The sequence below is a fragment of the Marmota flaviventris genome, chromosome 3 (assembly GCF_047511675.1).
Source record: "Marmota flaviventris isolate mMarFla1 chromosome 3, mMarFla1.hap1, whole genome shotgun sequence".
NCBI classification, from domain to species: domain Eukaryota; kingdom Metazoa; phylum Chordata; class Mammalia; order Rodentia; family Sciuridae; genus Marmota; species Marmota flaviventris.
In genome coordinates this window covers 172,307,100-172,319,084 of record NC_092500.1, presented here as the reverse complement: position 1 = coordinate 172,319,084, position 11,985 = coordinate 172,307,100, and the positions used below count along the sequence as shown (strand labels likewise).

At 42.2% G+C, this 11,985-nt stretch overlaps 1 protein-coding gene across 1 annotated transcript in view; it reads left to right on the top strand.

The window, feature by feature from the left end:
• The first annotated feature begins 988 nt into the window (after positions 1 to 988).
• The window catches only part of Xkr6 (XK related 6), a 239,444-nt gene continuing 228,447 nt past the window's right edge, over positions 989 to 11,985 (top strand). The window contains exon 1 of the mRNA XM_027927132.3: positions 989 to 2,228. Coding sequence (XP_027782933.1) covers positions 1,468 to 2,228 — 761 coding nt within the window. The 5' untranslated portion in view covers positions 989 to 1,467. The remainder of the gene's footprint in view (positions 2,229 to 11,985) is intronic.

Sequence of the window (11,985 nt, the reverse complement as noted above, 5' to 3'; positions counted from 1 at the left end):
AAAACGTGTTAAAAAATCTAGGGAGATGGATAAGAAAATCCAGGCATTTTCTTTCTTTTTTATTTTTTAATTTAACTTCAAATGCTCATTTCACCTACTTAGTAACAACCACAAATGTGTAGCTTGCCTGTCTAGCTGAAAATATAGTTTCACTGGAAGATCATTGTAATTCAAATCCATTCAGTGCTGCTTCACTTATGTAATTTGTTAGCTAAGTTCAAGTAGTGTACCTGCACCTATCTTAATGATATAGCACATTAATAACATTTTCACTCATTTAAAGCCATGTTTACCAACATAGCCTTAGCACCAAAAAAAAAAAAAAAAAAAAAAAAAAAAAATCCAAATGACAATATTCACACATTCAAGTAGTCTGAACAAGTAATTGATACATACAGGTTAAGTTCTGGCTAGTTTTGAATTTTCCAAATTAAGGTCAGAGAATTTTCAAGCCACACACTTAAAAAAAAAAAAAGTTGACAGAGAAATATATTTTGGTATTGCAGAAAATATACTCAAGGTCACAATATGCCCATTATGTCCTTACTCCAACATGCAAGACACAACCAGGCTGATTTCTACCTGGATTTTGCCTGGAGCTTTCTTAAGGGAATGGTGGAAACTTTATTACAAAAGATGGTGAAGTTGTCAGTGACAAGACAATCAGGGGGTCAACAGAGGTAAAAGGGGAGGAGAGATGTCTAAATAGAAGTGAGAATGAGTAAGTTTTTGTGGGAGTCAGTTAAACTGAGTTATGTACCTTTTAGAGCCCCTCAAAATAAGAAAGGAGTAAGTGTGCAATGTAAAAGAAAAAGGAAAACAGCCAGAGAGGTGAGACACAGCCATTTTGGTGTGGGGGGTGTCTAACTACACAATGAGGTCATCCTATCTCCCGGAAGTGACACGTAATCACCTGCTTTGCACTGGCTCCGCCCCTTCCCTCAGAGGCCCCGCCCCTTCGCCAGCAGCCGAGAGGGTGTTAGGGGGCGTTTCTCCAGGAGGAAAGCTGTGAGCTGCGACGCTGAGGAAGGGGACCCCAAAACGTCTGGCACTGCCCCCTCCAGGGATCACTTTGGACCGCCTCACTCGGCCCAGCGGGATTCTGAAACGCCGAGGGGTCAACCTGATGGGTTTCGGGGTCAACGGAAGAGGGGAAGGGGAGCCCTGGCGGGGAGAACCCCCCGGCCCCCCGCCCAGCAGCTGAGGCACTGAAGGGCGGCCATCTTGGCCGGGAGGGTAGGGCCGGGGAGCTGCGGGCGCCGTGTGATTGGGGGGCTCGCCCGGAAGTGACGCCAACCACCCGGAAGCGGAGGGGGTTCCCTGGCCCACTCCCCCCTCGTTCGTTTGCTCCCCCGCTTCCTCCCCGCCCCCCTTCCTCTCCATTCGTTTCCCCCCCTCCCCGGTCCCTGCCTTCTCCCCCCACCCGTCCCTCCCCCCCCAACCTCCGGAGCTGGGAAGAGAGTCAAGATGGCGGCGAAATCCGATGGCGGTGGCGTGGGGGTGGGCTTCGCCCAGCTGCACAACCTGGACGAGGCGGTGGGCAGCGGCGGCGAGGAGGACGGGGAGCCCGGGGGAGGCGGCTGCGGCGGCGGCGGCGACGGCAGCGAGCCCGGCGAGAGCAGCTCGCTGCACATCTGCCACTGCTGCAACACCTCCTCGTGCTACTGGGGCTGCCGCTCCGCCTGCCTGCGCTCCCTCCTGGGCAAGAAGCCGCGCCGCAGCGCCGCCGCCGCCGACGGGGGGGACCAGCCGCTGCAGCCACCCGCGGCCGCCGGCGCCGACCGCCACCCCCCGACGCCCTCGGCCGCGCGTCCGCAGCCGCCGCAGGTGGAGCGGCCGTGGCTCGACTGCCTGTGGATCGTGCTGGCGCTGCTGGTCTTCTTCGGGGACGTGGGCACCGACCTGTGGCTGGCCCTCGACTACTACCGCAAGGGGGACTACGGTTACTTTGGGCTGACCCTCTTCTTCGTGCTGGTGCCGTCGCTGCTGGTGCAGAGCCTGAGCTTCCGCTGGTTCGTGCAGGACTACACGGGCGGCGGGCTGGGCGCCGTGGAGGGGCTCAGCAGCCGGGGCCCCCCCATGATGGGGGCCGGCTACGGCCACGGCGCGGCCCGCGGCGGCCCGGGCGCGGGGGGCTCGGCCACGCCGGGGGCGCAGCGCCTGTGCCGCCTCTCCGTGTGGATCTGGCAGTCGGTCATCCACCTGCTGCAGATGGGGCAGGTGTGGAGGTAAGCTCTGCGGGCGTGGGGGCGGGGGCCGGCGGCGGGCACTCGGACGGGCCGGGGCGGGAGGATGGGTGGCCGCGCACTCCCCGGGCGCCTCGGGACCGTGGTTCGATCAGGATCCTGGCCACGCCTTTTGGCCCAGGGATGCCCAGGTCCCTCTGTCTGCCTGTCTTCATCCCTGGTTCGCACTTGGCGGAGACCCTGCCTCAGCCCTCCCTCCCCTCCTCCTCTGCAGACCTCTGTCTCCTGGTTGTCCCTTTGCACTATATACCAAGGTAATCAGCCACTGGCGCTCTCTGTCTGCACCCCAACTCGCGTCCTGGTGGTGGAGTCGGGGGGTACCTGGTTTTCCCCAGCCGATTTGCACTCGGTTTGCCCCTTGATGAGACATGTCTCCTCTTACCCCGTTTTCTCTCTGCAGTGGCCAGTGTGGGGCCCTGTAGAAAACCCTTGCTGCTTTTCCTTTTAGAACTCCATTCCACGCTCTCTTCTCCCGCAGTCCCAGCCCCTGTGAATGACTCCAAACCGCTGCCCTCCTTGAAGGAAAAATGACTTTTTTTTTTCTGGTTTAGACGTGCCCTTTTCTTAGTGACAGGTAAAAATTGGATGTGTGTGATGGCAGCAAGCATTTGCTATTAATTCTCACCTCTAGAAATTCAGCTACCCTGGACACATCTTCTCTTTTGGGTGGCCAAGCCAGTGTGTAAGTGATTACTGTTTACACAAGACTCAAGCTCGGCTTTGCGGCCCTTGACTCTTAATCTGAATTCTCCATGTGCCAGGTGAATCCCTCAAAACCCACTTGCAGGTGCTCTTTCTCCCTGGAGCCTTATCTGATTACCTTAGTGGCTACACCGAGGAAAGAATCCCACTGAAACCTTAGTCTGTGCCCTCCAACTTCACATGAGCTTGTGTGTACATTCAGGAAACGAATTTTAGTTGAGAGTGTTTGCAAGAGGAAAAAAAATCTTACAGAAGACAAATTACATAGGGAAAGGCCCTTCGTGTATGTGCTTCTATGAGAAGGCCTAGACTGCCTCAGCTCCTATATGCCCAGTAGATTGTAGGCCTCAGCATTTCAGGTACCTGAGGTATACTCAGCTTAACACTGAGAAGGTTCATTGTCTTTTGGCTGGTTTGTTCAGATATAGTTCTGAATCTTAAATAAAAATGTTTCAGAAAGCATGGGATTGAATTAAGTCAAAACATGAGAATGAATGCAAGAACTTTGTCTTACACATTTTATATGCAAATTCAGGATTGGGGAAATGAGGGTGGTTCTTGATATTCTTGGTCTTCCCACAGTTGTTTACTCATGTTCTTGGTTGAACCAAGATCCATTTTTCTAACTGCATTTGTCTGCAGATAATTTGTTTCCTGTGAAGTTTATAAGAATAGGGGAATAAAATAGAAAAACATGATGATTAACTTTTAGCTGCTGTGAGCATAGCTTGAAGTTAAATGAAAATTCGCAATGTTTTGAATTTGACATTTAACCCCCCCCCCCAACTTTATTCTGAATCAAAGATTGTGTATGCTATTGATACCTTTTTTCAGTTTCTTGGAGGCTGGTAAGATTCAAACAGTGAATGGGGAGAGAGACAAAAAGTATAGGAAAGGGAGAGACTTTCAAGTACTAGTTGAGTTGAACAACATATATTAATAACTAGGCTTCTACTCAGGTCACCTGTCTCCATGGCTTAGACTTCTTATGAATATGAATGGACAATATGAATGTTGATGTTAGGTTAAAATTCCTGAGAGAATAATTTCTAATGTAACCCATTGCGTTTATTAGCAGTAAGCTTTTGGAACATAATGAAGTGGTAGTTCCCCTCCCCTATTCAGCTGAATCTTAATTGTGTTTTGGCAAAATAGAAGTCTAGATTTTTGGGACAAACAGAAAAGTATGTTTTAGGTGTAAATTTAGCTTTTGAATTTGTTTAAATGGTGTGGTTTATTTTCTTATTTTTCTGATCTTCATGTAACTTTGAAGGTCTGCAATGAAATTTGAGTGTGTGTGTGGTGCCTGTGATTTTAGTATGTGTAATTTTTTAAAGATTCAAGTATAGCTCTAAATATCCATAGGGTTAAGGTGTTGAAGGATATGCTAGTTCAGCCATGCTGTTTCATCCAGCATAGCTGTATTTCAAAAGAATTTTATTTTTTCAGTAGGCTGATTTTGTTGGAAATGCTCCAGGAGCAAGGTCTGCTCCTTAATACCTGCTAGGCATGTTGCTTGCACCGAAATCATTCATAGGTAAGAGGTTGGGAGAAAGGTTTTTATTCTTTTCTTGTTTTCATCTCTTGGCAAACAGTTGCTTGTCTTTGTGTGTAAACACACATCACCTCAGTTTTTACAGTAGATCTTCTGGGGTTGTAGGTTCCTTAATCATATTTGTGATTTAAATTGCTATTTCATAAGGTCACATGACATAAAGGTAAAGGTCCAGGAATTCTATCATTTGATTTGGGCTACATTGCTAAGAAAATATGTCAGTGAAGTTGTACATTGTCAAAACTGAGTCTATTAAACCATGAATAAACTGTCTCTTCATATAATTTTTCTTTCCCTTTCTAAGCTCTAAAATTATTTGAGTCTTGTTTGGACAGAGCACATTGCCTATTTAAGAACATTTAGTCACTCCTGGTATTGAAGAATACACTTCTTTGCGTGTTGTCTTATAACGATGGTATATACTTGACATTTCTTTTGCCAAGTGATTTTACAGAATGTAAGAAAGTATTTTGATGGGGTGAGAATTGGAGCATGGAAGAATAATTGTGTGTAATGATTTGGTATCATGAGCCTGTTTCTGTGAGCACTGGTGTGTGGACAAGGTCTATATAATGCATGCTTTACTAGCACTAGTTACTAAACATGTAACTTACTGTGTGGCTTTGTGTGCTCTACTTTTCAGGTGATTTTCCTAGCGATAATGGGCATGTGAGTCACTCTGAACAGAAATCTGAGTCACTCCAGGCTGTACTTCAGTACAGTGTGTTGTCATTATTAGAAAGTGAGATCGTATTCATGGAGGGTTTGAGGCTGGGAACAGTGATTGAGTTTGCATCTTGCTTGTCATATGTAAGTTACTCTTGGCTGTTGCTGTTGTCCTTTCTGTGCCTTTGTGTCACCTTTGTGCTTAATGTAGTGGTTGTTCTCTCTGTCAGGGAGCAACAGTTCTTCACCAAATCATTAATCTTACTTAGAGTTGTGTGCTTGCATTCTTCTCCTTGATAGAGTAGAATAAAATGTACTTAATTCTTTATAGTGGTGCCTATTTTTAAAGTGAGGGTCAGCTGTTCTTTATCTTGGGAGATGGGGTGGGCTATAGGGTGGCTTTTAAGGAAGAAAAAAGAAAAAGGCATTTTACATTTTATTACGGCACCTGAACACTCTTAAATCTTTAAAACAAAACACTCTAAAACAGAGTGTTTTTCTGTGTTGAAACTAGGTATAATCAGAACACAGCTCTATAGTCAGTGCTGGATGTGACTGGGCTGCTGCAGATTTTTTTTTTTCCTTAATTATTCTGTCCCTATGTCATCCCTGTAAGTAGGGAGCATCTAGTATATTTTGGGTCTTTGTTCATGTTGGATATTTTAGAATAGTGGTTCTCATTTCTGGCTGAGACTAGAACCTACTGCAGCTTTTAAAGAAATAGAAGTGCCTGGGCACTGGACCTTCCAGAGAAGATTCCCACCACAAAATGCAAACATCATAGCTTCCAAAATTCCACAGCTGATCAGTCGGGCAGCCAGGCTTGAGAAGCATATTGAATTGGGTTTCAAGCTTATTCCATTTGGGGATGGGTATTGGATTTGTGTTCTTAATAAAATATGGTGGAACAACTGGGAAAGGAGTGACTTTTTACTCTGGAGTTTGGTCCCCAGACAGTGCCATAGCTAAATGCCTTTACCTTGGAAACTGAGTGTCTGGAAGTTTCTTGGGGCTATCTTAAGGGTTTGCACTTAGGTATTTCAGAGTTTCTGTTTAAGTCCAAATATGAATCTCATCCTAAAAAGATTCCTAAATTTGAAGTGGTCTGCAAACAAAATGTAGGCCATTTCTTTGCCTTTTGTGTAATACAAATAATACTTTTATGATGCTATTGCATGTAAAAGGTATAATAATTCTGTTGAATTTTGAAATGATTCCTTTAATAGGTTTGAGGAAAACATAACTGGGATTACAAGCAGTGTTGGGATAAGTGATTAGTAATGTTCTTGTAGTTCTTAAGATTTTGTGATTAAAGAATGGAAATGCTACATTACAGAAAAGGACATTTCATTTGTCTGGAGCCAGGGTACCAGTCATAGTTACATTAGAAGGTTTTTTTTGTGGGTGGGGGGTGGGTGTAGGAAGCTTTATATATCTGCTTATTACTGGGGAGGAATCTCAGTATTGTAAAATAGTATTTTTAAAATTTTATCTATAAACTTAATGGGATGTAAGGTTAAGAAGATATTGAGCTTTTTTTTGTGGTGCTGGGGAGTGAACCCAGGGCCTTGTACATGCTAGGCATGTGCTCTACTTCTAATCTACACTTCTGCCCCCTCAGGGAGATTTGTTTGATAAACTTGAGAAAATTGATCTGAGAACTGTAAATAAACAAGTAGCCCAAAAACAAAAACAAAAAAAGAGGAAATTGTCTTACCCTATCAGAAAGTAGATTTGTTGTATCAACAATTAGACCAATGTGCTGCTGGCAGGGAAATTAAATAGGTAGTGACAGAGAATAAAGAGTCCAGGAATAAATTGATAGCATTTGTGAGAATTCAGTACATAGTAAAGGTGACATTTGCAGTCAGTGTAGGGAAAAAGAATTATTTATCAATGTGGGCAAGAGAGTGCTTGCCCAGCATATGTGAGTTCCTGGGTTCCATCCCCAGCACTGCAAAAAAACAAATAAATATTTGAAAATAATTAAAGATGAAATATAAAATGTTAAGCTGTAAAAACACTAGAAGAAAATTTAGGATGATACTTAATCTTTTCATGAATAAGACCCTTTTGATACCATCAAGGACAAAGAAACAGATTTAACCACATTGCCTCATCTGATTTATTTCCTTTTTCTCTTGAAAAATCTAGAAATACATGCTTAGCTGCGAGGATATGAGAGTTAAATTTAGACAAAGGTACTTCCTCTGTCTAAAGAATGTATATAAAAAGAGAATCTGAAGATTACTTGTTTTTGAGTGAACACTAACAGTAAAAACTGGTGAATTTCAAGGGAACATAGTGGAAAAAATGACCTGCTTTTGAGTAAAAGTGCAACTAGTGATGTGCATAGTATTTTCATAGTGATCCAGAACCCAAACATCAAAACTGTATTATAGGAGTCCATCTGCTGACATGTGTCAGAAATCAGAAGTAGTTTATTTCTGCCTTCAACAGTATTTGCTTTGTTTGATTTTTGCCTACTTTATCCATATGTTAATTAGTTAGCCCTATGCACCAGGTAAATTCTGGAATGTTGGGAGGAAAGAAAGTGCCCCTCAGCGTTGTCATTTTCCAGTGGTTGGCTTTACATGTGCTCTCAGCAAATGATGTTCCATTTATCTGATTTCTTCTAGTGAAAAATACTGGCTTTTCAGTTTGACTTTGAAAGAATTGAGGTTTATGGAAAAAAATCATAAAAATTTAAAAAGTTCAGTGACATTTGACTAGTTGCCTAAAGATCACTTTTTATTACTGTGAGAGATAATTAAACACACACACACACACACACACACACACACACGTGCACACACGAACACATATGACAGCATGGTATATAGAGAACAGTCACTGGCATTAAGTAAGTTTTAGGCCTGGAGTGTAACTCAGTGATAGAGCACTTGGTATATGTGAGGCCCTGGGTTGGATTTCCAGTACTGCAGAAAAGAAAAACAGGTTTATCACTATGCAAGTTATAAAACAACAGGTAGTATCAGTTTCCTAATATTATCTTTATCAAATAAGGAGTGAAATTGATTGACATTTTATGTCCCTTTAGTTAATTTTTTTTTTTTTTTTTTTTTGCAGTGCTGGGGATTGAGCCCAGGGCCTTGTGCATGCTAAGCAGGCACTCTATTCCTGAGCTACATTCCAGCTCCTACTAGTTAGTTACATAGATTATTAGTTAATATTCAAATTTACACCATACTAAACTTGCTGAGAAATTTGTTAAGTTGGTTTATCAACTAATTTTGAGTTTAATGCAGCTAAAATTATATATTAAAGTGGTCTTTTTTTGCAGTCATTATAAATTTTTATTCTTAAACTAAAACAATGAATTTATTTTTTAAAGTTGTATATTTTAGAGGTTTTTTTTTTCTTTACCAAGATTAGTTTCTTTTTTGGGATAGAACCTCACAGTCAGCTATTGTAATGTATTCTTTCTATGTGTTTTTAACTTTGAAAAGTTAGTATTTAAAAAAATTTTTTTTTAGAATGATAGCTGCTATGTTAAGTGCTTTGGTAAATAATTCTGTTAAGTGAGTTTTTTTTTCCCTAAGATTAAGGTGTATTTTCTTTATTGGCTTGAGTTGAATTTTTGGGAAAGATAGGATTTGTTTGGAGGGTTCAGCTTTCTATGGTTGTGACAAAATACCTGAGGTAAAGAACTCAAAGGGAGGAAGTGTTTATTTTAGCTTATGGTTTTGTAACACAAGGTCCTGAGAGTGCTGAAGGGTTCTTGTCTCCTGCACTGGAAGATGACAGAGGGGAAAATTCAGTAGCAGATTTATTAGAAGAAAGCAAGGAAAGCTCCTACGGTGTGGGAGGGATTCCCAAAGAGGGTGCTTCCCATGGCTGTTTAAGGGTTTTTATACTGTTTTGATGAAGAACTAACTTTTCATTGGTTATTTCTTATTTCCATTATGGGATGGTTTAATGTGTTTGTTAACCTGAGTTGTGCTGTACTTGTTCTTAAAAGAATTGCTTGGGTTCAGGACGACAGTTTGGAGTTGACTAGTGTTGGGTGGGCAGTCAGGGAAGCTGGGCAGCAGCAGCAGGTGTCCAGGTGTGGGCGGGGCCTTCTGTTCAGGCAGTCAGAAGCAACAACTAAAACTTTAGCCTAGGGTTTTAACCTGAGAGGTGGTGGAATCCTCATTCTCTCAGATCCCCGTTTTTATTTCCTGCCTCAGTTTCAGAGGTTTTGGTTTATGGGCACTTGACTCCTTTGTTTCTGGGCTGCAGTGAGGCTTCAGAACACCATGAAGAGTGTGTGTGGTGGAGCGAAGCTGCTCACCTCCTGTGGCCAGGAAGTAGAGAGGGAGAAAGGGGCTGGGGACACAATATACTTTTCAAGGGCATGCCCACAATGGCCTGCTTCCTTCAGTGAGGCCATTTCCAAAATGGGTTAATCCATTCATGAGGTCAGAGCCCTCATGGTACGGTCACCTCCCAAAGTACCCCTCCACACCCTGCTGCACTGGAGATCAAGCCTTTGACACATGAGCTTTTTTAGCCACACTTCAGATCCAAACCTTGATAATGAGAATTAATATTTACTACTTTATCTTGAAACATCAAATAACTTTTTGTCTTAAGTGCAACATTGTTTTCTTTTTGCTTTTTAATGGGGGGAAGTGATTTCCTCGTTATCTTGGTCCTGGATTTACAGAGCATAGACTGCTCATCACTCCTTTCTAGCACGAAAGTGGGGGATTCAGCTCATGGGATAGTGGACAAGAAAACCTGAGTTTTCCTCACTGCACTTCTGGAAGGGCAGTGAAGTTGGTATTCTCGTTGCTATGACCACCTGCTCTTAAGAGTCCTAAGTCATAGGTACTGGAGCTTGGATGCTTTTTTCTGTCATCATTTTGGTCCCTCCACCCCCATTTTGTTTTAAACACATTGAACAAGAGAGAGGATAGCAAAGATGAAGACAACCCCAAGACTATAGCATGGGAAGCCTGCCAGTAATAGAGTCTTCTGGGGAGTGCAGAACACAGGCAGGCAGGCCAGACTTTGTCTGTTAAGCTTTTTCTTCAAATGGGGCCCAGAAGCTTCTGTGTTTGGAAACCCCAAAGGGCACGATGTCATGCAGATTCCCAGCCTTACCATAGACTGAAAGAATTAGAGCCGGGGGGAGTTGGTCTAAGGAAAGTCAGTAAATGGATATTTCCGTTGTCTTTATTAAGCAAACATCTAAGCCTGGGGTGGGGGTAGGAGGGAGTGTGGGGAACAGCTTTATTCCCCAATTCAGTAATTGTTGAAGAAGTAGCTTTTCTACAATTTTTTTTTTTTTTTTTTTTTTTGGTACCAGGGATTGAACTCAGGGGTACTCAATCACTGAGCCACATCCCCAGTACTATTTTGTGTTTTATTTGAAGACAGGGTCTCACTGAGTTGTTTGGTGCCTCGCCACTGCTGAGGCTGGTTTTGAACTCGTGATTCTCCTGCCTCGGCCTCCCCAGCCGCTGGGATGATATATGCTACATACAGAAAAGCCTATATATAACATATATCACACTTATGCACTTCTGAATTCTGCACCTCATATTGGAAATGTTGAGAATAAATCCTCATAGTTAGAATACCATTATCTCACCTAAGGCAATTAACAGTAATTTCATAATTATTCCTTAATTCTATAAAGTCATCTAACAGCTCATATTCAAATTTTCAGTTGTACCCAACAGTGTCTTTTATATTTCCCCCCTCCCCTCCAAACAAGGATTTGATCAGAATTTATGTGTCTTTAACTCTGGAGTGGTTATCTTGCTTTTTTTTTTTTTTTTTTCCCCCTCCTCACATTGACTTTTGCAGAGCACAGGCTACACACATATATATATGTGTGTGTGTGTGTGTGTGTGTATATATATATATATTTATATATATTTTACTGCTAACTTTTATCTTACTAAAAGTCATGACTGCTAGATTACTTCTTATAAAAATATACTTTCCTCTTTGCAATCAGGAAGTACATTCGTACCCCCACTGCACCTGAGGATTTTACTTTCCTTGGATTCAGTTTTGTGGACGTCTATAATTCAAAAATATTAAATGGTGTATTCCAGATATTATGAATTTTAAATAACTTTCGATAAGTATTAAGTAATTTTTAATACTATTTTATTTTATTTTTTAAAAATATTTTTTAGTTGTTGATGGACTTTTATTTATTTATTTTTTATTTATTTGTATGTGGTGCTGAGGATTAAACCCAGTGCCTCATGCATGCTAAGCGAGTGCGCTACCGCTAAGCCACTACTCCAGCCCCTCATACTATTTTATTATAGTTTTTTTTATTATTAATCTCTTTGTTGTGCCTAATTTATAAATTAAACTTGTTTGTATATGTATGTATACACACACACACACCCATACACACATAAACAGTGTATACACCTAGGGTTTGGTACTGGTGAAGATTTGAGGTATTCACTGGAGGCGTGGAATTGTGGGTGGGGGGACTACTGAAACTCATGGGGTCAATCTCCCATTTCCTAAAAAATGATTTTACTTTGTGCTTTAACATCCATTGAGAATTCTTACTGGACTCAGTTATTAAATTGTTGTTAGGGAGGGAGATTTGTGTTTTAAACAAACTCCCCAGTAATTCAAATCTTCTTGAACGCTTGATAGCCACTTGCTGTACTGGAACAAGGCTCTGAGAGTTTAAAAAAAAAAAAAAAATCTGTTCTCAAGAAGTGAGTCTGAATGTAGTGGGTTTGGGATGGGTTGTCAGTTAATGAGTTTAAGCTTTCATGTTAGTCTTAGAGGAACAGGTAAATAAATGTTGCATGGCTCATAGTATCT